At 46.2% G+C, this 24345-nt stretch overlaps 1 protein-coding gene across 9 annotated transcripts; it reads left to right on the forward strand.

The window, feature by feature from the left end:
- The first annotated feature begins 15 nt into the window (after positions 1–15).
- Positions 16–24154, forward strand: LOC128894093 (uncharacterized). Of its 9 annotated transcripts, XM_054155550.1 has the most exons (19): positions 83–354; positions 539–756; positions 855–939; positions 1015–1155; positions 3496–4277; positions 4383–5205; positions 5290–5794; positions 5867–6814; positions 6879–9120; positions 9374–9499; positions 9584–9753; positions 9977–10149; positions 11738–11928; positions 12672–12922; positions 13035–13307; positions 13390–13579; positions 13664–13781; positions 13907–14065; positions 14335–15059. In XM_054155550.1, the coding sequence occupies exons 1-19, from the start codon at positions 319–321 to the stop codon at positions 14374–14376; spliced, it is 7473 nt and encodes a 2490-aa protein (XP_054011525.1). In that variant the 5' UTR covers positions 83–318; the 3' UTR covers positions 14377–15059. The 9 variants fall into 9 exon arrangements, 6 of the variants coding, with proteins under 6 accessions (XP_054011528.1, XP_054011529.1, XP_054011525.1 ...); XM_054155552.1 differs by lacking the exons at positions 13907–14065; positions 14335–15059 and adding an exon at positions 23949–24154; XM_054155549.1 differs by lacking the exons at positions 13907–14065; positions 14335–15059 and adding an exon at positions 15151–16029.
- The last annotated feature ends 191 nt before the right edge of the window (positions 24155–24345 follow it).

A 24345-nucleotide genomic window follows, 5' to 3' on the forward strand; every position in this document is an offset into this window, starting at 1 on the left:
TACTGGGTAAAAATAAGAAAGTACTGCTACAATTTATAATTAAATTAATTCATTACCCACGACCTTAAAGCGGCTACGATCCGATTTCCGTATCGATTGCTGCCGCAGAAACAAACGAGAGTCTCGACGTTTCTCCGCTTCTAACCTCACGCAAAATACAGGAAGTTGAATTGTTTGGGAAGCAGAGACCCACGGTGAAATTTTCAATTTCATCCTGTTATCCTTTCGTTTTACGTGCGCGGGAACTGTTACGCGGGCAAACAAATTCGCTACTCGAGGCATACGTCCGAGAATGAGTCCCTTGACAGATGATCTAACATGTCGTCGGCTGCCTGGCACCTCCTGATCCTCTGGGTAAATTATATTTACTTATTTACTTGTTGAACCACACGGTAAATTAAAATTCTTAGACAGAAATAATTTCTTCTTTCATGAAAAATTCGTACATAAATTCATCAAATATCGATTTATTTTAAACGAATATCTTCCAAAATAAAATTCATCAAATATCCTCTGATCGTTTTACGGATCTGTGCAGATGACACACGTCTCTTGTCCCAGAATGAGTACTTCAGCGCACTTCCCGTACGTGTCGCAATTCGAGTACGTTTCGCGGCTCCATCCCTCCAGGAACCCCTTTTGCCAGTCGCGATTCCCTGGTGAACGGCAAACCCACGACGACTCCAGCGATTGGAGTCGACCAGCAATAGAGGTCAAGGCGATGCTGTCTCCTTGCTCGAAAGTCGGCGAGGAAACGTAATGTGCCTTAATTCGTACACGCTCAAAAAAATACATGTATTAATTGTAATTGTCCTTCACCTTTCTTTCTTCGGGTTCAAATCTTTCGGGGACAGTCGCGAAGAGGGACAGGATCGAGGATCGATCAGGAATTGCTCGCGGAAAATTGTTATCAGTATGAAGTTCAACAATGTTGGGAAGGTGACATTCTCGAACTCCTTTTCATTTTTAGAATTTCCTTTAAATTCATGGCACCTGAAATTTTTGCTATTTTAGACCGAAATCCAAGAAAAATTTGTGATAATCGATCACGTGGTGGATCCAGTCACCGCGAAAAAAGTCCGTCTGAAGAATCCGTACGTCATCAAAGTTCGTCAGGAGCCAGTGTTGCAAATGTACGGTTTAAAATTTCAGAGTGTAAGTATAACAAATAATTAATGTATCTACTTGCAATGTAAAACTCCTGGCTACTTCGGCCTGCTTTCTGTTCCACTGTTGATCATTTTGATTAGAAGCTGCATCGATCGTAGGTCACAGAGAACGTCTAGCTTGCCACTCCTCGATAAGCTAGGTTTTGTTATAGTAGATATCAAAGTTTGACTTATGGAATTAAATATTTTGTGGCAATTCAGTTCCTGAATTTGTGCGACTTTCGAATAAAATTTTGCCCATCTCTGCTAATCAATGAGACCCTCAACGTTTTATCCACCGTTAATCGAGGAGAACAGCACAACCATAATCTGAGGACTGAATAGGGACGCCCTCTGCTCATGACCAGCGTTCAATCAAAGCACTACCGTCTGTGCCAACAGAGCAGTCGGCGGGCAAACTTATTGATCACTTGAATTTTGAATCAGAGACGAGACGTAATCCACGTATTAATTACTAATGTATAATCAGCTTAACTCTGAAGAGCTACAAATTATTCGCTTATGGCTGATCGTTACAAAAGTAATTGTAAAGTAATTGCTACACAACTCTGCTTTGAACAAGGTTGTCAACGCAGAGGCGAGGGAAGAAGTGATCAACAACGAGACCCCCAATTATACAGGCTGCAACGTTGGCCCTGAGAATCCTACTTGCGGCCAGGCAATTATGCGTGGGGAACCAGTCCCATTTAGTCAGGTAAAAACGCAGTGGTCCCTCGTAAGTGGTTGACTTCGTCTCAGAGCTCAGTTACAGGAACGTCATCATGTTATAAACAATTATACCAATTATTGAAAATACGATTGCTTTCAAAGCCTCCTTTCTTCAATCACTTCTACCAAAATGCTTCCTCCTCATAAAATATCTTAACCACTTGGACTACAAAAGTTCTTAAATCACCTCAGCTGTAGCGTCAAACCTAGCAATTGACTCTGCTTAACCAACAGCCACCTGAATCGATCAAAACAATACCCCCAAATTGCTGAAATCTGGGTGTTCAGCGAACGCTTCAACCGGGCAGCGTCCGTGGATCGTAAATAACACGCGTCAAACGATTCCAGGGTTTCTGTTGTTCCTGCGATCCGAAGGTAAACGCCAGACGTCAGTCGGACGGTACGAACAACTTCTTGGAAAGTTTCGCCAGCGGAACCAAGTCGGACTACAACAACGGCACAAACAAACCTGGCAACAGGTTACGGACGGGGACCGAATACGCGACTTCAGACGACAATCCGATGGCACCGAGCCAGACCAAAGAAAACGGAGCTCGATGGAGGAACAAGCCAAACACGCCAGACGCAAATCCCGATAGGGGACGAGCGATCGAGGCGGGTATCGATGCTTGCCGACGGAAAGACGCGCGGGACAAACCGATGGACACGATGGGACGGGGAAATAAAGAAGCTGGGAAACTGGAAGGGAACCTGGGAGAGACCGCTGCTTCTTTGAGGGCCACCGAAGCCTCCAGCTCCGGTGTAACGAGCTCCATTGGCTTGGAAAAATATTCGAGAAAACGGAATGACGGCTCGTCGACGTCACTCTCACCCCAGGAAGCGTCTGGAAGGGCGCCAAGCGACGATAAAGTAGCATCGAACCTTGCACAGGATCTTGGATCGATACAGGGGAAGGGGAACTCCGAGAAGGAAGCGAGACCAGATATGGTTGGGAAAAGTGATGATGTGAAAAACGTGGACGAGCGTGGGAGGCTGGAGGGAGGTGTTGGTCTTCGTGGATCCACGGTCGGGATAAAAAAAGGAAATTTGAATCCAAGGGCTGGGGGAAATCTGCGGCAGGTTTCGGAGAGGAAGAAGAAGACTGATCAGGGCTCGGTTAAGGCTGTTAGCTTGAAGAAGAAGATTCAGTTATCGAAGGACCAAGACATGCATGTCGATCGTTTAAAAAATATATTAGGGACTGATGAATTGGAAAAGGGGTTGGATAAGAAGTTCTCCATTACCAGCTCTGTGAGCACAAAGTATAGGTTCAGTCAAGCATGCTTTTATGCGGTAAATAGGGACAGCATAAAAATAAACGCACAAAAAAATACTTAGAAATTTCATAAATAGCTGTAACAGATAAGTTTTCATACAATATTGAAGGCATTTTTTTTTTATGGGGAGGATAGAGCCAAAAATAAAATGAAAATTATAAGAAAGTATATATAAATAGAAAAAATAAATTAGTTTAAATTTATCGAATAAAAAAAAAATCGCACAAGCCAAGACCGCACAAAAACAGATGTGACTGTATTGTACTAGTTTACGAATTGTACCAGTAGTAATTCTAATCAATCATATCCGACCCTTCTCACAATCCCTTCCCTCCTTCCAGGATCTTCACGCTTCCAAGAAGCACGTATCCAATAAGAAGGGCACATCTTCCTGGAGTGAGAAGGTGCCAGAGTTACGAATGAAGGGATGCCCCGAATGTCGCCAGCCAGACTCCCTCCGCGACGATAAAGGCCCCCCAGCGAAATCGACCAAGAAGAGGAACAAAAGGCCAATCGGCTCTCTCGCGATTCGACCGGCTATGCATTTAAACGAGCCTTTAAAAAATTTGTCGACAGGTGTATTGTACGGCGACGGATCTCCGCTCCTGGCGGGCCAGAGGGGCGGCACGGGGGTAGCCGGAGGAGGTAATTTGAATAGCGTAATGGAAAGAACGTCCTCGCAGCCGGATATTATAGTCGAGAGTTTTAACGAGAAACACGAGGCAGAGGGGCCTGGATATTTTCAATCGAAGGGTAACGAGGGCAGCAGAAGGTTGACTTCCGGTTTGGCGGATGAGGGGAAGATGCCGTCGGAAGAGAAGGTGTCGATGCAGAGGGTGGTGATCAAGGAGATCGTCGAAAACTACACGCCGCAGAAGAGGACCTTGCAGGACTTGTCTTTTAGGAAGTTTGAAAGCTCTGGGAGACAGGGGGTGAATAAGATCCGCAGGAGGAGACATTTCGGGCACCCTCATAGACAAATTACAGGAGAGAAGGGTTTAAGGTCTATCCAGAGTAAGTGGAGAAGACGGGGGCGGTCGAAGAGGAGCAGGAAAGTTGAAGACGGAGCGTCCTTGTTCGAGGATACTGGACGCAACGTCAGGGTGTATCTTGACGATTCCAGGTAGGGTTGCAAAGATCTAGAAGTGGGTTAAATATTTCCTGAACGACAGGATAGCCAGTACAGAGAGCTTAGAGTAACAGACGAATCTTTGATCCCTCGTTCTAGACACCAGTTCCACGCAACCATCCCGTCGATGTCAGAGTCCATGCGTCGCCTGGCCAAGGAAACACCCGAAACCGTTCAGGAGCCTGGGAACGGCAATAAAAATCGGTATTCGGTTCCGGGGAAAGAGTCCAGCTCGCAGGACAGCGTGGATAAACAAATCGAAGATAAATTCAGCCGCATAAGCGACGCTCTGAAGGAGGCCGCGATGGAGCCAAACGCGATACCGAAAGAGACGTTACAGGAAACGACGGGTAAAATCGACGAGAATTTCCACGACGCTCCAGAGTCACGGAATACATTTAACGAACCAAGCAACGTCTCTTCGCGTCGACGAAATAACGAAGCCACCGACGAGACGATCGAAGAGACGGAGACGGTTCTCGGCGAAAAAGCGGCGGACGAGTTTAATGGAAAAGTTCCACGGCACCGTGTCGAAGGCTACGATCGATCGGCTGGGAAGGAAGATGTTTATGCTGGACCTGGACAGGAGGAACGCTTGCTCGCGAGTCATCAAGACGAGACGTCCTCGGACAAAAACGTTCAATTGGCGGACAAAAGTTCTACGAGCAATTCTCAACTGGTGGGTCCCAAAGGATCATCGACGATTTCGAGCTCCTTCGTGTCGGAGGAAGCTGCAGGTCCCGTATTAGCTGGCTTCGACAGAGGAGACAACGTTCTGGGAAGAGAAACAAATTCGACAACGGAAGAGTCAAGGTCCACCCAGGCTCTGATCGTGGTGGATGTCTTCAAGTTCGCGACTGCACCTGTGGAACAGGTCGACATTCCTCCAGGGGAGGACCTGAAGTTCCTGGATCGATCCAAGGTTGATAAGTACACTTCGTAACTTTCTTTTTCCTTCCTCCTATTTCATCTTACTAAACCACCTGAAATTCAATTAAAAATCAAGGTTGAAGGTTCGAAGGAAGCTGCTGAGAAGCCCATGGCACAGGCTCCAGACTTTTGGCCAATTCAGAGGACCCCCACGGTGACTGATATCACCACTACATCCTTGACAGAGACTACCGCGAATGCAACGATCACAGATAACATCACGACATCAACAACCGTACAAACGACCCTGATCACCGACCAGACCTTTCGACAGTCGATCGAGTCCTTTAAAGACACTATCAAGCAGACACCTTCTTCTTTCGAGTTTCACAACGAGGTCGTCATTGACGAAACAACTTTTCCTGACGAGACCCCTGCTCCTACAACCGTTTTCACAACTGTTGTGCTTCGAGAAAAATTGCCGGGTTTCGAGCCAAACTCTGCCAATACGATGACGACGAGGAGGAAGAGCAAAATTTCCATGGGGTTTCCTGGCAGGAGAAGGAGACGAACAACTCCTTCGACTATGAAGAGGGTTCAGGGACTATGGGCTCTCAGGGAAGGCAGGAGCTTGCATGAAGGTAATTTCTGCGTTTAATCTTCGTGATTAGTCTATAATCTCACTATTATTATTCGTTATTATTATTCCGAAGGAAAGGGGGACTCTCGACCAGAATCGCCCGTGCAAATTTCTCTCGAATCAGGAAACGTGAACCTCTTGAAGCAGAAGATGGGCGCGACAAACAGCCTCCTCCACGAACACCGAAACTACATGAAGTTGAAAATCAACAATCACCTCGAAAACCCTCAATTTCCCCCTGAAACTCATGGATCCCGTAAAAGACACCGACAAGACGACTCAGAGTCTCAGAAAGAAGACCAGAATCGAGGTCTCGACCTTTTCGAGAGTGAACTTGACTCCCCCGACAGCAAACGAATAGGCTACCTCAAGTGGGCGCACCACCCTTGGCACGTCACAACAGGAACATCAGAATTCACCGTCGAGGAAAATTCAGATCACACCACCAAGGTCCATCATCGACCTAGAGGAAGTCCCTTCGGCCAGGACCCAAGGGAAGTCACAGGAAGGATCCTGCTACCTTGCAAGAAAAACGAAGATCGACTTCAGGATTACAGGGCCAACGTCTGCGAGACGAAAGTGAATCGAAGAGGCAGACGATTGTTGTCCCTTGAGGGATCGAAGGGAGTTAAACGCACCTTCAAGGACAGGAAGAAGATCAACGAGGACGAGAAGGATTTTGTCAAGGATGGCCAGGACGTCGACGATGAGGAGGAAGCGCCTAAGGGTCGCAAGAGGATGAAGTCGATTCACGAGAAGACTCAGAAAAGGGACGCTAGTAGGTCTGCTCAGAAACGAAAGAAGGATAACAGTCGAAGCAAGAAGCAGTCCTTGGAACAGGGCTCGGAGGACTACGATTACGGCATGCCACAGCAACGGGAGAATGGCGACGGTGACACGTTCCTGGAGGAGAGACAGACCGATGATGATGATCCTGACGAGGTCCTTGGAAATTATGACGCTGGACCTCCTGAAGACGACGGAAACGAGGACTCGAAGATCTCGCAGGACTCCCAGGATGGTGAGTATGATCGACTGACGCCATCCCATTTACTACTTAGAATAATGAACCGAACGGATTGCAGCGGATTTCGATCAACTAGCAGAGAAGCTGAAGATCGATAGCGAGGCTCAGGCGATCAGCGCCCTCCAAAGTCCAGATGAGGAGTTTGGCAAGGACTTCGACATCTCCCTCACAGGTAAAATCCACCTGGTGAGCGACCAGAACGGGCAACCTCTTTCCATCAGCTTCAATGCTGTCCCAGAGCTGTTAAAAAAAGAAGACACCCTCGTCAATGAAAAACCCATCTACAATGATCGATTTCCACCGGAGTCGGGAAGTTCCCTCATGGACACAGACACGCTCGTGTCCTCTGGAGTGGACGATGCTAATTTCCCACCAGGCGTTCTCCATCTCCAGCCTTCGTTGAACGCTCCCCTGGATCTCTTCAGGGATAGCTCTAGCTTAAACGAACGCTTTCCGATTCGACCTGGGGCCCGCATCGTCGATAAGTATAGCAACGAACTGGAGAATCGTCGAAGGAGGCTGCTCCGTTTGCAGAAGAAGTCCATTGGGAATGGCGAAGGTATTCCTTCCAAAGAAGAAACAAGTTCGCATGGGGACTTACCCGCGGCCAACGGACCGTATGGTCGCTTCGATGGAAATCTGAAGCGTCTCGAGGAGGACTCCGCGCTCTCGGATCTCCAGCGAGATAGCGATCTCGCTCTAGAGGAAACGGAAGCTGAGGACGTCGAGGAATCGCCCGATATCGATCTAGGGGTGTCTTCGAACTTGGAAAATCAGCCTGGAAACTTAGCTCCCGTGCCTTCTAGGGAGGACTCGAAGAAAACAGCGAGTGAAGTATTACTGGATCTCCCACAGGTTTCGATAGACCTCTCCAACTACCCAGACATCTCCCTGGCCAACCAAGATGTCGATGATCGAAGTAATGTTACGATAGGGGAAGGTCCTGGCCTCGAAGAGAAAAATTCGAGCCAGTGTTTCGCCATGAACACCACCGTGGTGAAGATGGACTTGCCGGAGACGACCACCACAGGTAGCAAAATGGCTGCTCTGGCGAACACTGACTTCCCAAGCTACCAGACTACATATGTAGGTTCTAACATCACAACAGTTCAGGACCAGTTCGATTACTCCACGACGACCGCGAGGTATCAGGAGGTGTTTCGAGAGACGACCTTGCGTGCCAAAGCGTTTCAATTCTCGACGAACGTGTCCGAGAGCAGAGATAACGCTAGCAAGGATGAGAGCAAGGAGTCGATAGAGAAGAAGGATATGTTGGCGGTGTCCGAGTTCGTGAAGAAGTTGGAGCAGCTCGTGGACGACGCTCGGAACTCCAGCAACGAGACGGGACACACTTTGATACACTTGAAAAAGTTCATCATCGTTCCAGATAATCGGACGCTGTGGACTGTGAAGGAGCTCGTGGAGCCTGGAAAACTCGAGCAATTGCCAGCCGAGGACGAAGTGGTCCTGATGGGGGAGGAAGAGAAAGACTCTATGGACAACAAAGAAACGTTGAACGTAGGGGATGAAATGGATCGCGGGACGAAGGTAGACAATTCGGATTTGATCAAGGAGATAATCAGCTCTGTGATAAGAGGAGATAACTTGAAGCGCGACGTGTCGTCTGCGAACTCTGAAGAATCGAAATCTGGGGAAGTCGAGGAGTGGAGCGATTGGAGAGGGCAACAGAGACAAAAGGACTTTGACGGCAGGCCTGATCGAGAGGAAGGATCGAATGGCAGGAACACAGATGACCAAACCCTCGAATCGAGACTCGAGACCGCGAAAGAGTCCTCGAAGAAAGTCAAGGACTCCTGTATGGAAAGTAAACTCGGCTCGAAGGAGAAGAGGGAAGCGCCCAAGAGGAACGCCAATTTGAAGAATCACAGAGACGGAAATGCAAATTCTGGGAAGAGGAAAGCGCCGAGACACGCGAAAAAGATGGGCTGGAGGAAAGGGAAGCGGAAGATGAAGAAACGAAAATGGGGAAACCGCAAGAAGTCGAAAAAGAAGAGCAAGAGCGCGTGGCCCTTCAAGAGGAACCTACTTATGCTCGCCGAGAAGCAACAAGTTCCCGCATCCAGCGAACGTTATGACGCCGAACGGAAGATAAATGATAAACATTCACCGTACGAGGGGACCAGGAAGAAGATGCGATCTCGGAAGAATTCGGAACGAGAAGAACCGAAGGAGCCGCAAATTCGGGGTGGTCAGGATTGCGCGGATCGCAGACATCCCCAAAACGAAGAACCAGTTGGATACTTGGAGTCCGCCCACTGTCTACGCTTCAGTGATTTATGGTTGGCTTTGCATAACTCTTTGGGTCCTTTCAGACTGATACGACTGTTCAGCATGGGCAGAATTTTATTCAGGGTAGAAGATGAGGAGCAGTTGCTTAGATAAGCCTCTACTCATTCAGCTTGAGATACAACATTCCATAATTCTTCGTTGAATTCATTCTCTATTTAGAAAACAAATTCTGCTCGTCTGTTCTGTCAAAACTAATAAAACTGACACTCATACTCTTCGATATCTTCGACTTAAATACTCCAGGTACTCCGTGTACCAATTAGAAGATCCTGTAATCGATCATACAGTCCATCTTCAGATCTACGAAAAGCTCACCTCGTCCGATGGATCAGTTTCATGGAAAGATCTGACGAAGGGCTCCTCGATAAGGTAAATGAATCGACGATCGAACGATCTATGCTCGAGATCTCGGGGTCACTAAATTCACGCTACACAGGACGTTTATCCCATCAGATTGGGCACTTCGGATAGACACTACAGAAACGAGGAGGATACGATGGCCCTGGAGTACAGTCACGTAAGATTCAGACCTGACGACGAATACAATTTGGATCCTCGTAAAGATCGCTTGCTGGTGCCGTCGACGCTCACTGGGGAGAGATACAAGTACCCCGAAGACGAAGGTTTCCGAGACAATAGAAACTAGATTATTGTACTTCAGGGAGGAACTTGGATAAAGTTTTGCACTAAGAAAAAATTTCTTTAGAAATTTTTAGAGACTAGATGTCTGGAGAAAATTTTTTTCAATTTTTGTTACGTTAAGATCGACAGTTCTTTCTCTGATTGAATTAGATTTTTTAGAGAACGTTTGCGAACGTGAAACAGAGAATTAATCGCATTACGCAGGATGGTCCGGCGAGTACCTAGTAGTGCAGGCAGACGAGATCAACGAGAATGCAAATGAGTGCGACAAAGCCGGTGTGGGATTCACGGCATTCGTCGGACAACCGGATCGGTGCGAACGCGTCAGAGGGACCTGTTTGAAAAATCAGCCCCTGGCCTATTGGAGACACGACACGGTACATATGACAAGTGCAGTGAACGCTAAAACTAGCCTGTTTCCGAGTGCCGTTTCGTTTCCTTTCCCGCGCTTTCCGATGGGAAACGATTTCCATAATATACGTACGCTACTCTCCGTATATCACGTCGGCCGCCACGCTGGCTAAATCGATAGGACGGTTCTAGAAACTAGAGGGAACCTGTACCTTATTCCAAAGCATAGGCACGAAGAATTGTAACTCCTAAACAAGGGGTGGCATGATACTCTGTTTTGGTGCAGTGTGTACTTGCACTTCTTCCCTCAATGAAGTATGGTTTATTAAGATATCAAGGGGAAATAGAAAATAAATAAGCATATCCACTATGTCTGTGAAAGACATTTGTCCAAATTGATTGTTGAGTTTAAAGTTTCCAAATAAATTTTGTATTATAAATATACATATACATGTGTGAAGTCTATTCAGGTACATACTTAGAATGAATCATATATATTGGAAACGTGAAGTTTATCATTTAATTTAGCCAAACTTCAATAGACATAGAGGGTAAGAATGCTTATGGGACCGACTGTATGTCACAGTACGAAACTTTGTCACTTCAAGTGCTTCACTTTCACTTGCTGCACTCATTTCTTCATGCACTGTCATCCCCGCTGTTTGCAAGAAGTCTCCCAGCGGCACTTGCGGATTGAAATATTGAATAGGTGTAGTTTCGACTTCCTAACTCACTACTGGCAAGCTTGCGAGACGTGAGAGGTTTCAAAACGCAGCCCGTGTTATTCGTAACGCCCGGTATAATTTGTAGGCCACGAATTTAATGTGCAACCTCGTAAAATATTGTACGAGCTGTGAGGCGGTACGTGAGTAGATTCGTTGCAGCAATTGCATACTAAGCGCGCGTAATTTCATTTAAATAAACATGTTCGAAATTATTGCATGCGAAGTGCCACGCGCCTATTCATTATGCATTTCAATAAGCATCACATATCATGTAATGCGACTCAAACGCAGGCCGCAAAATATACGCGGAAAGGCACGCGGATGATAATACGTTGTAATGCATAATGGGGGCGATCGCGTGATTAGTGGTTGCGTAAGGTCGATTTGTGATTGGGGGGAAGTTAAAATTTGTTTATAGTAGCGGAAGGGGCATTTTGTATTTAAATGGAGAAAAGAGAATTTTAATATACGTTGAAAAATAGTTAGGGTACAAAAGGCGTTATTTAGAAGGTGGTAGATTTTACACTTCTATAGATCGAAATAAGAGGCTTTTCATACTGGTTACATACACTCCATAGACTGCAACAGCCGGGTTACTTTCCAATACCCCGATAAACCTTTCCCTAGTTTCTTGGCGCTCTCCACTGGTACAAAAGGATAATAATAAGGAATAATCGGCCCTCTTTCAGGCTGTCCAAGCATGCGCGGCCCCTAAAATAATTTGCATATAAATTGCTCGCCGTGAACGTTGATTTCCCGCGCAGTAAGGTTAACGGATCGTGAGTCGTGGCGTCTGGGTCGCGTGTTTCCCCGACTCTACCGAACATTTCCGCAAACTGGCGAGTGTTATCGAAGGGTGCACGTTCTATCTAATGTCACGTGTCGGTAGGAAGCACGGGCGACCGGGCGGGCTGGTTGCTACTTCTTGAGCAATTTCGCCTGGGTGCCGAGCGAGGCCATCAAGTACAACGTGAACGGAACCGGAAGCCGCGAGTTCCTCGCACTGGAGTACCATTCGCCGCACGTGTCTGTGATCGACGTCGAACTCAGGGCCGACAACAATGCCCTCCTCAGAGCAGGGTGAGTTCCAGAGGTGATGATCGTTTCCAGGATATGTTTCCACTGGATTTCCGACCCACTTTCCACCGGAGTCCCTTTTAAAAGACGATCAAACGGTTCCTCGAACGCGATGCCCAGCGCCATTTTTAAAGCGCAGTGTACACTCACGTATAATGGCTCTCGCGCGCGAATGTACCGGCCTTTCGGAACTATTCGATACGTTCTTTTGTGCGAGATGGACGTCGGGGATTGCAGGGGGTGCAGAAGGCATTTATTTTGAATTTCTATGGGTGACTGGGGATTGCTGGTCCGGTGGATGGGAAATTTTGCAATTTTCGTGCGGTGCGTGTGGTAGGTGGTGGAGTTTAGGCTTGATGAGTTGGGGAGTTCAGTTCTGTAGATGCAGGAGTTTAACTGTTAATTGCAAAAACGACGGAAAAAGAAACATGAAAATGAACGAAACATCCTATAACAATAATTTATGAAGAGTCAAGGTTCATCCGCTTATGAACTTCATTTTCGTCAATTTAAACTTCGAATCAAATGAATCGGACAAACGTTCAAGAAACAACGAATATTTATATTCCAATATCTTACAGTTTTTAAATTTTATAAGAAAAATCGCAGGATTTCCTGCAGCCCGACGAACCAGCAACCCCCAGCGCAAATTGGCGCCGACGCGATCGTTGGTTTCCGCTATAGAAATTAATAGCGACTAATCTCGTTGGTTAACCGAGGGTGAGACAATTTTCATTAAATTCCAGCTCGTCTGGGCAGCTCAGCGAGGTGCACGCCGATAATAGGGCAATTGATTACACGGTGATTACGGCGGTGATTACCAACAAAGGTTCATCTTTGTCCTTTTATCGAGCGCGGATTACGGACTGTCCCCGGGGACTTCCGGTATCGTGGCTGAACGCCGAGACACCGACGAAGATAATTCCGCCCCGTAGCGATCGCGAAATAACTCTGGATCTCGACGGAAGGCTCCCGTTGAACGAATTCTCGTGCTCTGGTAAATTCTGGCGACTCAATCAACGAAATTTTCCACGACTTTATCGCTTCCTCCGTCGTTCCAAGGACGAGTCGCGTTTTAAATCGCTTCCTTCGCTTTTTTTTTCCCCCAGTGGAGCTGGTGAATCGCGACGGAGAACCGGTAGCCAGAAGGCAAATAAAAGTACGGAAAACGGATCGTTGCTCCTGCGTGCGGCATTGCGCGTGTTCGTGCGTGGCCAACGCCCAGGGAACCGTTTGCGAGCCGATATCGTTGGAGAATTATCACGCAGCTGGTTTTCGAGGAACTGTACCCAAGTCGGAGGTCCGTTCTTTCATTTGGTGGAGCCCGGTTGCAATTCTATGCCTGGTCTGGACTGCTTTGCTGTTGACAATGCTCCTCATGGGTAGGAGAAACACATGTATTCTTAGGAAAATATCCATAAATTCTGGAGCAGATATTTCAAACGTTTCAAACGTTTGTTTCAGGGATCTTAAAGTGGCTGATCGGTCTCTGCGTGCCAGCAATAGGTCGATGGGGATTGGACGCCATACTTGCAGCAGACAAAATGAGGAAATACTACGAGAAGGACCTGAAATCGAGATCCGTGGTCTTCGACCAGTTCGGGGCTCCCATTCATCCGGACACGGGTCGCAAAACAGTCAGAATTTGTAATAGGTGAGTAATCGCTTGTAATCTACACAAGTGTGTAAGCTATACAAGTTGACAAGACTCCCTGTCGCACGTTTTGCTCGTTTACAGAACACTGGAATTCTTCCTGAACGTAATATTCTTCTTCGTGTACCCGTTCGCGAGTTTCCACGGACGTTGCTCGAAACCTCAGCGGCCTAACACGACTGTCAGCTCGGTGGAATCCAAGGTAAGAAGCTGACCTTCTTACCCATACACTTTAATCCGTCTTCGATAAGAAGTACGCTTCGAGAAACAAGCCCTGGCTTTAATATCGCGAGAGTCCTCACTGTACACGACAAATCCTGTACTCAGCCGAGCTTGATGTCCGAAAAGAATGAGCCAGGGGAAATGGTACGCGTAAGCACGTACGGCGACGGTATGAATTCCAAGATGGAAGCGGAGGACACGAGATACGTAATAGACGAGCTGAAGAAATCTCAGGAATCCCTGCAGAATCACAGTAGATACAAAGTAAGCCTTCGTTTATCACAGAGTGGCGTCTCTGATCGTCACAGGGCATTTCAGGGTAGTTAGGATAGGACATAAAAAGTGGACTCTTTCTTGGAACAACACTTTAAATCTTTCTGCAGTCGTGGAATTCGGAACATTTGAAAATGAATTCTCCCCCGAGGAATACCTTCGAAGCTCGTCCTATTTATATTTAAATTCCCACAATGTCCAAAATTTTGCTCGGAAAAGTGTCCAATCAGACAGACTCTAACGACGCGATACGTTTGCAGAGGAATCGTCGGATCCTAATGGAGCAGAGCTCGTCCGACTGACGGGGAATCGACGTACGGGTGTTTCAAGTTTCGAACACGTCGAAAAATGCAACGATTCGAGGCCGAAACGCGCGGATTCGCCGCGGTGAGCTCTACGGGAATTATACGCAATGCGGTTCTGCCGCGAGACACGGACGGAGAGAATTTGTGGACGCTTCCTGGCTGATATCTACGGTCGAAAAGGAGGGGCGGGACGGGGGTGTCGTCCCCCGCTTTAACCTATTTTTTCCGCCGAGTGCTATTTATACGCGGCGGCGGAATGTAAATATTCATACCGAACGCGGCGTATTTCTCGTGCATCGCGCTTAGTCCGCGAATAAAAATAAATGCTCGTTACGCCGCGGAATTTCAACGGCGGGATTCTCGACGGTTACCATAGCCGGAAGCTAAACCGCTGGAGCTAATCGCGTTCCAGGGAGGATACGATTCTCACGGATTGATTTTCTCGACAGTGGTCGGCGGGTTCTCTTTCAGTTTGTTTGCGAAATTTGTGCGAGTCGACTTCGATTCCGGTCGATTACGCTTTCGGGAACAAACGAGGCTTTCTGTGTGTACAGGGTTGAAGAAATAGATTAACGTTTGTTTTTACTGTGTGTTGTTATTTTCATATGATGGAGTATTGGTGGATTTTGCAAATGAGAATCGAGAGAGGGATGTCGCGAGACTGTGCACCGAGTTTGTTCGTGCATGGCTGAGCACTGAGCCTGTTAAGGGGATCGAAAACGGTCGATACACGCGGGGGAGTCGATTTAATATGCTTCTTGGTCATTTCAGAGCTCACTCGGGAAGGAGGAAACCTTCAGACGTTCAAGTCTACAGGCTCTTGTGATCAAGGAAAAGAGTGATCAATCAGAGAAACAGAGTCAGTCACAGTGTTTCCGCGTAGACACTTTTAATTTTCCAATAGTTCCATGGCGCCCACCACATGTATCTCGATTTCTCTGTATTCCACATTTTCATTTCACCTTTCGTTCTCCGCTACCCCATCCCTTTAACAGCGAAACAAATTCAACCTCTGCTCCTTCAAAATTCATGTCTGGATCTGAATTTCACCACAACCCTCTAGGAAAACGTACAAACATTCGAAAATTTGCGTTTCCAAGACACGAGAGAGTGTCTTGAAGGTGCAGCTGGGTCTCTTCCGGTTTGTCGGGAAATTTTCACTTCGCTCGACAGAGCTGGCCGATCGTTGGGCGCCGGAAGGAATCGATAAACCCATAGTTCCGGGTAGGTGTGCGCCATCCTCTCGTCGCCTTTTTTTTCAGCGTCTGGGAGGCATCTGCATAAACGTGCAATTTCTCGGCGACAGGTAGCCATGGCTACCGATTCTCGTACGTCGAAAACGCGTACGTTCCCTCCGCGTTCTCGGCACCGGACCACCATTCCTGGCGCGATCGTTTATTTTCGTTCCCCATCGCAAACTCGTAACCGGGATTTTACAGCGCGGGACATTGTTATGCGAACCGACAAACCAGACGTCGGCGTCGGGTTGTTATCCCGTCGACCCTGTTGGCTTTTAACTCCATTCTAGCTTGGACAATCACATTCCTTTAACGGCGACAACGATATACCAGACAGCAGTATTTTCCTGTATTAGGATTCTTTTTTTATTTTTTCCATACTAATTTTAATGCAAGGTAAACTTAAAAATTAAATTACATTAGTAAGAGAAAAAAGAATAATTCAGGTCTATAAGGGTTAATTTAATTTAGTGGCTCCATATAGTATCATCATTACGAATTTCATCATTTTTTGATGAATTCCTCCTGAGTATTTAAAAAAATTGAGAACTATATACATTTCATGTTATACATTTGAAATATTTCGAAAAAAGAGCAACATTGATTGCTTTGGCTCCTAATTATTCCTGAACATTTCCACTCGTTTCCAAGAAAACAACTTTTGGCCCTGTAGCTGGACCCTCCAGGCACATCGAAAATCGAGTAATTGTTAACAGTAAGTGCCGCGAGGTTTCGCAAACAGTAATTCGCTGGACAGCATGTTTTTTCCGCGAGCTTTTTCCCCTGAAAAACAAAAGCACACGAGCGAATTTCCCCACGCTTTATTATCCTTCCCAATTTTTCGCGCAGCTAGAATTTTTAAACAATATTAACCGTGGAGTATAGTGCCTGCTCGTAATTTGCATTGCAAATATTTTTTTCGAACAAATATTGCTCTGTTTATTGGTTCCCGGCCTCTTCCACGTACGCGATGCGCGTAGGTGTGCGTGATGTTTATTAATTTTATCCGAAATGCGTGATCGCTGGTAGTTCATTATGCAAATGAGTAATGCGCGAGTATCGCTCATTAGTGATATTAATCAAAAATTGAGAGAACGTGACTGCAGGAGAATTTATACCTGACCTCTCAAAGCTCTTGTCAAAAATGTCAGGAACCTCTGATATTTAAATTAGTTCACTCGGAAATACAAATTTAAATTTCGGGTTATATTATCTTCAAAATTCTAGCATTTAATATATTTTACTTCCACTAGTTTAGAAGGAATAAACTAAAATTTCGTGGGTTCTTTTTTAATCGATCGAATGCTTGGAGTAGTCGCGCAAACAGCCATGTATCTTTCGAACTATCAGGTATTCCTACGCGAAAAAATGCATGCTATCTACTGAGATATGTATCAAGGCCTGTGCAAAGTTGAAACTCGATGCTTCGATCAGTTCTCATCTTAAACAATTTCAAAAACGCCTCAGTTTTTCCATGCAGTGGAAACCCACTCCAATAAAGTATCGAGACAAATAAATAACTCGTGTACAAACTATGGCAATAATTAACGCGCGGTAAGCATGATTCTCCATATTCTCGGTGATAAATGTTCGCCCGTCCGTTTCTCTCTTAATTTAGTATTTTTATTCATTTTGCACGTTGTTTGGCGAGCAAACACGTCCGCTGGGCCACGCGCGCGCCATCATTCACGGGCAAATTTGTACGTTCCGCTTCCTTGCACGTGGAATACCAGCGTCCCGTTTCGGTAATAACGCATTACTGCTTTATTTACAGCTTATGAATATCGCAGGCGAGCCCTGCAACGCTTTCTCGACGCGCAGAATTCCATGAACTACTCGTAGTTTCTTTTTGCTGGAGCGTTTCCCTTTCAGGACAACGACGACGCATAGGGTAGAGAAGAAATATTTATCGGTCTGTTCACGGATGAACGGATAGGTGGAGATTCGTGGGAAACTCACGGTAGTGTTCGCCTATGATCCTAAACATCATGGCCAAAGTTCGCGTAACTTCCAAAATTTGGTATAAGGGAACGTGAATTTCATGATGGATCGCTTTGGTGGGTTTAGCTCCATTAAATTTGACCTAATTTTATAGTTTAGAAATTCAACGTTACATGTATATTCAGCATTTTTTTTTATTAATTTTTATTTTTAACTCCACCATAATGCTTCTCGATGGACATTGAGCTTGACATCTGGGGCCACGAGCAAACAGATCCTCGCCACAGCAAACGCATAAATAAAAATACAAATTAAAACAAACACAGACCCGTTCCATAAATTGGTGGACAGCTGCACGTACGTCATATTTCATCGAAATTTGTTCAGCCATTTCGGGACAAACAGTTTGGGCTAACAAAAATCGAAATAATATCGCTTAAATAGCGAACGATTAGCAAGGCAGGCAAGACCAAAATTAATTATACAGCGAGGTGTTTTATACAATAATCCAGAACGCCTAGTATTCACAAAGCCAAAGGATCGAGGAATCAAAGAAAGGGAGAAGTACAAAGCTCCCCGTTCCTCTAGATTTATTTACACGGACACGAGGCCGTTGTCCGTCAGTCTTTTACACCCTGTACGTGTGGCGATGGAAAAAAACCCTTAAAAAGGCTGGCAGCTTGTGCACGTTGCATTCTGCGGGTTATCTGCATGCACCTGTGTCCGATGGCCGTTCGTGCACGCCCGTCCCGAAGAGAAAGGCGGTTCTTTCTCCATTGTAAATTCGGTAGCCTCCGGCCACTCCAGATTGACCGTACTCGACTGACCGTAGAGATGCTGGGCGTCTCGAGAGCACGCGAAACCGAACAATGCCGGCCGCGTCGGCTCGCAAAGGAACGCGGAGTGTGCGGTTCTTTTCGCCAGGGATATTTTCTGCCCATGGCAGCCCTCCGAAATGTCGAAACGCTGATAAGAGATCGCTGCTTCCGGGTCACCGGCTTTCCAACCAATTACCGGATTCATATTTAAACTACCCTAACGAGATCTTGGAGGACGGAATTAACTCTTTGCACTCTGCGCCATCTTGTTGCAAAATGTGATTTGCTAGACTCACGAGTGCATACGGGTAAAATCTCGTTACAGGTTTTCTTCGTGATTTGTGAAAAAAATTGCACGATGTAAAAAGATGTAATTTAACGGACACGATCTTGAGCGATAGAGCAAAGCGGGATTCCTGGAAGGCCGGTCGTTAGCGAGAGGAAGTCGAGGAACGATTAACTCCACGCAGCAAAGGAATTTGAGCGACTGTTAGACCTATCATGCATGACGGTTGAAGTAAAATCATAGTGATGGGAATTTGGGTCATGGAGTGAAGTTCTATTACATGTTGAGGGAATAGAAATTTGCTCCGTCGTCTATTGTTCCAGTGAAATTTTGTCCATCTGTGGATACTCGATAGCACCGAGGACTTTCCACCCCCTCTGATGAGGCGTTCGGACGGTACGCGGGTTAAATATTTATGCCCGCAATTATATCGGAGAGCCCGAGCTGAGTCAAGGGCTGCTGCGAAAGAAGGCTACCGCCAGGCTGTCTACCGAAGGAAAATAAACACACCCACGTTCCTCTCGGAAGAGGGAGAGCCGTTTGTGGCTTCCTGAAACGACGGATGTTGATATTTTTGAAGAGATAGGAGATTTTCGGAAAGGGAGAAAGAATCCTCCGTTTAAATCCAGCTTCGAAAGGACGCCGGCTTCCTTTATTCTGGTCGAATGGTCATTCCCGGAAAGAAACACATTCGAGTTCTTCTAGTAATCATGAGAAATTCGAAAATCAATGAGAAATAGGAAGATTTATCTTGAACATTGAAATATTCATGAGTAACGAAAACAAAAAATTACAAGAAGTAACCATCGCCAAAGAATCAAACTAAACAAGCCCATGTCTCTTTTCTTCTTCTATTTCCCAACCAATCCCTTAAAGTCTCAGCTGCGATGCGAGGAGAACCACACCTAGAGCATTTAAAGTCAAAAGAATCTCCATCTAAATCAAACGAGGGATCGAATGGCCGCGCCCCGTAGTGCTCACTGTTCGCACTGATTAGAATTACCCGGCCCGCGCAATCCCAGGCGCGATAAGCGTATAACTCTGTTTAGAGTAGGGCAACGCGAGGACTATTGGAAACTACGTTCACCAGCTTCCGTTGGGCGTATTCGCGAAATTAGCCGAGCCGATAAAAGCCTCGGTGCATTCCCCGCGCAATGGCGCACATCTGGTGCCCTTGCTCTGCAGAGAATCCACGAGCACAATGGCGATTACGGGGACAAAAGCTGGCGAACACTATGAATATATATCCTCGACGGGCCTGCTGCGTGTCTTTGTCTTAACTCTTCCCCACCCTCGACGATTTTTCACCCCGTCTTCGCGATTTTTCTGAACACCCCGGCTTATTGTCTCGCTCCCGAGCTAATGCAGCGATCCTCGCACAAAAGCGCGGAATTCAACGCAGTCCACTTGGACATTTGTATATTTTTAGCTTCTTAATTGTTCATTTCAGAATTCTTGCGATCTTTGCATTCGTGGGACGTTGGGGGCTCGAAGTTTCGAAATTCTAAAGGTTGTCTTACTTTGTCTGAAGGTTGTTTACTTTCCAGAAACTTCAGAGATCGATTAAGATCAGCTTTAAAATTACCCTACACGTTCATTCAAGTAGGCCACCTATTTGGAAATATGAAATCTATCATTTAATTTAGACGAATTTCGAGGTAGAGGGTACTGACTGTATTTATGAAGAGAGGTGTATTTCTATCCTTAACCAACCGTTATCATCGAGTCGTAGATACAATGTAGAACGGCATTCGCAGACATCAACGTCTTCCCGGCTAACGGAGCAGTCCCGAGCTCGTCTTACTCCGGTCTAGTTAGAGTTGAAATTAACATCAGGCCTCGTCGTAAACGCCTCCCTAACGGGTTCGCCGCGTGGAAAGGAAAAGGTGGCGGATCTGACTACGGTTTCTCGTCCCATCCGATCTCCTTTCGGGCGAGGATCGCTGTCGGCACGGAGATTCGAGGTTACCAGTGCCACGGTGTTCAACACCGTGAAACGAGCAACATCGTAATCTCTAGTTACTCGTTTTAGCTCACCGTCGGATAAGGCCCTACTCGATGGATCCGAAAAAAATGCTGAATCGCGTCTTGAAACCGGTTTCGGAGAATACGCATAGAGAATATCCACGGAGTGAACACAGTCCACTATAATTCACAGGACGAAACCATTAATTTGTCTAGGTATTAGTTGTCCACTGCGGTCAGTTCTCTGTTGCGGGTTTCAGAGGGGAATTGTTCATAGCGAATGTAGCTTGATGAGATATGCAGGAGTAACTGGGATGCTTATTACGTCAGAGCTCCGAAGACCACCGTAGTTTGTTAATCCACCCCTTTCTAGGCGAGGGATGATCGTTGTAAGCCATTCATTATTTGATTCGTCGAGGCAAGTAGCAAAAGCTGCTGTTTAACTCCAGTCCCCTGTGTCGCAACGTTTGAATATTTTCATACCGATGAAACCGTGCACGGTGTATGTACAAATTGCAGTGGTAGTTCTTCGCCTCTTAAGGGCTTCTCTCTAAACAGTTCAACGTACTTATTCCCAAATTCTTCCTAAAAATATCCACTTCCTAAATCTTCTTTATTCGTGGGACATCGGAGCTCAAAGTTTTGAAATTCTAGGGATGTTAGGTCTATAGCGTTGTGTCTTCTAAGTAGACTAAAATTATCAAATTTTAGGCTAGTCTAAGAGCAGTCAGGGTTAAAATGCCTCCCACTTGTTCTTCCCGATGGCTGCGAATCGTTGTCGCTTTGAACTCTCGCGTACAACCACGTTTAGCCCGCACTCGAGTCTAAGTGCGCTCCAACACGCTAGGAGCACTCCTGGCGAGGATTGCATTCGCGCAATGGCCCGGTTAACGTTCCCCCGAATTACGCAGGTAGATTGTTGTGCGCAGCTGTCGACGTGAATCTCGCATTAGCGCCTCCGACGACACGATTCACGCAACCCTGGCTCGTTCACGGGAAAGCTGCCAATGGTCCTTCCGTATCTGCCGCAGAGATCGCTTGTGGAGTACGTACAGAGGTCCAGTTTGATTCAGTTCTCCTCTCAGGGTCACCATCCTCTCCGTGAAGCATCTTTTTACACCGTCTCCACCTTTGTTACGAAATAGTTTCCTTTTCCAATGTCTCGAAATTTTCTGTTATCTCTCAGAAGAAATTAAGGAATGTCCCTTGACATAGTAAAAAAACATGAATAGTTTCTCGCGGGTAGATTAAACTTTCGCCCGCGGATTTCTCAAGCGTTAATGCGACTGCGGCACGCTGATCTACATTCAGGTCAGAAGTGTATGGCTCCCGAGACTTTACGACCCGTGACTTTTTCCAAATGCACTTTTCATGTATTATCCGTCTGCTTCCTCGTGTACTGTTGCGCTTGTCCAAAGGAACAATAGTGTTTACTTAGGACGGCAAAGCATGAAAAGACGCAGAACGTAGTCACGACTCTTGAGAACGTTGTCTACTGTTTGTCGACCAGATAGTATCCATTTCGCGAATCTAGGGGATCAAAACTTGGAAAACTTCGAATTGGTGTTAAGAGTTTAACAGCGAACCAGTGTTACTAATTTCAGCCGCAGTGTTTAAATTCTTAAGATTCCCGATGCATTTAACAGAGTCTTGCCGACATCGCGAGAATCCAACGCGAGGTAGTGGGCGAGTTTGTTTAGCGGAAGTAACACGAGGAACAAGGAAACTCCTCGTTCTCGGTGGTTTGTCGTTTTGCACCAGGGTAATGCTGTGCCTGCCTTCGCGTCATCCCCTAACCTCCCCCGTAAACAATTCCGCACCCGTAACTGCAGCGAGCATCGCTGCAGTTTGCGCGCGATTTAGCTCGGACGAAAGGACGTCCATTTTTTACGGAATACTCTATCCAGTCAAATGGAAATTGAGGATGCTTCCAAGGTTAAACAACATCTGGTTTAGAAGACTTAGAGAGGGGGTAGGTTTAACACGTTGACTGCCGGGCAAATATTCTTTAGAATTTCTATTATTTACACTAATGTATTTATTTTTGTAACTTCGTCAAAATTCACGAGTTTCGTTCAAATTCATTTCCTTTCATGCTTAATTTTCAGAATCAATTTTGTCACTTCCTCAACGAGTGACGCGGCGATCAACGTGTTAACTAGCGAGGCAGTACTTGAAGTACTATTGTGTTTTAGGGCTTCAGAACTCGAGAAACTGACGACCCTTCGTGAGTGGAATTTAAAACAAAGAGATAGTCGCGATACATGTATATCGGATAATTCGTTCGTAATTGGAGCTACGGAGCACGAGCTTCTGCAAACGATTCGCCCTCTTTATCTTCTTCAGCAAAACGGTACTTCGTCAGGTTACGGGGGAGGAAGTCAGAGATTAATTGAGAGGCACGAGCAGCCACGCAGCTCGACGACGTGGGGCACAAAACTCCATTATGCACGCACGCAACCGTGGAGCGCGCGCGTACGCATAATTCGATCCACGGGGCGGAAAACCGCTTGTGGTGTACGGCTATTACCCGCAATGTAAACTATAACCTCTTGTACGTGAATAGGAGCAACACATGTTTCGCGTATCGCGCGAAAAACGCGTGAAATTCACGCGCGGCCCATTCATGAAGCGTCTACACGCGTCGAGAGGATAAGAAGTTAAGCAACGTCCTGGAATATTTCATTTCCTAAACAAAATATGTTATCGCGTGAAACTTTTTTTTAAGGAATTAAGCTACTCTCAACGTGTGCAATACACTTTTTGTATTCGTTTTTTGATGTTCTCTTTTCAGTGAAGAATCTCTGCTTGAAAGCAATGCCTCGAAAAATGAGGCACCAAGTACTTCAAGTACATCAAGAGCTTCAAGTACAGTTTCACGAATGAAAAGTCGACTAGAATACGAATAAAAAAATTTGTTTCTATATATTAAACAGCAGCTTAATGCAGTACAAAAAGTTTCACGCTGCGGTATTTGTTGTGAATCGTGTAAAATGTTCCTGAAGATTGCTCGACTCTTCGACTCGCTAGGGGAACCCCTTCAATAAACTTGTCAAGACCCCTTTACTACGCACCTAAACGGCCGTGACGCGTTCATGCGGTCGTTTATTTCACACCGGTTGGAATCGACGTCGCAAGAATTATCCAACAAACGATCACACCCCTCCGTACACGCTGTAGGAAGATGAAAGGAAGGGAAACAAAACGGGTTGAAATTCAGACTGGGCTCGGCAAGGGGAGTATTCCAGCGTCATTGTACACCTATAACTAACACAATTTTTAACAAAATGGGTTACTACATTTTAGACATTTATTTTCCAGGAACCACATTGAAGACTACTAGGAAACGGTACCCTTCAACTGAGACGGTTAAGTATTCTTACTCTAAATATAAATAGAAACCAACTAACCTCAGCAAGTCCTAGTACGTTTCCAAAATTCAATTTCCAGAAATCCCATTGAAGATTAGAGTACCTCCTTAACGACCCAGTCGTCTCGACTAGGAATCCGAAGATAAAACAGAGAAGCGACGACTGGACCCGACGCCTGTCCTTATACGACGCCAGCGGAGGATGTTCTTGCGCGAAAAGCATCGTACCACGCCGTGGGCCAGACCAGTCGAGTTCTTTAATGAGGGAGACGCGCGGCCGTCACTGTGTGCGCATCACGGATCCTCGTGGGTCGGTGTTGGTCCACGCATACCTGCAGGTACGCGACC

This window comes from Hylaeus anthracinus, unplaced genomic scaffold, assembly GCF_026225885.1.
Source record: "Hylaeus anthracinus isolate JK02 unplaced genomic scaffold, UHH_iyHylAnth1.0_haploid 3, whole genome shotgun sequence".
Taxonomy (NCBI): Eukaryota; Metazoa; Arthropoda; class Insecta; order Hymenoptera; family Colletidae; genus Hylaeus; species Hylaeus anthracinus.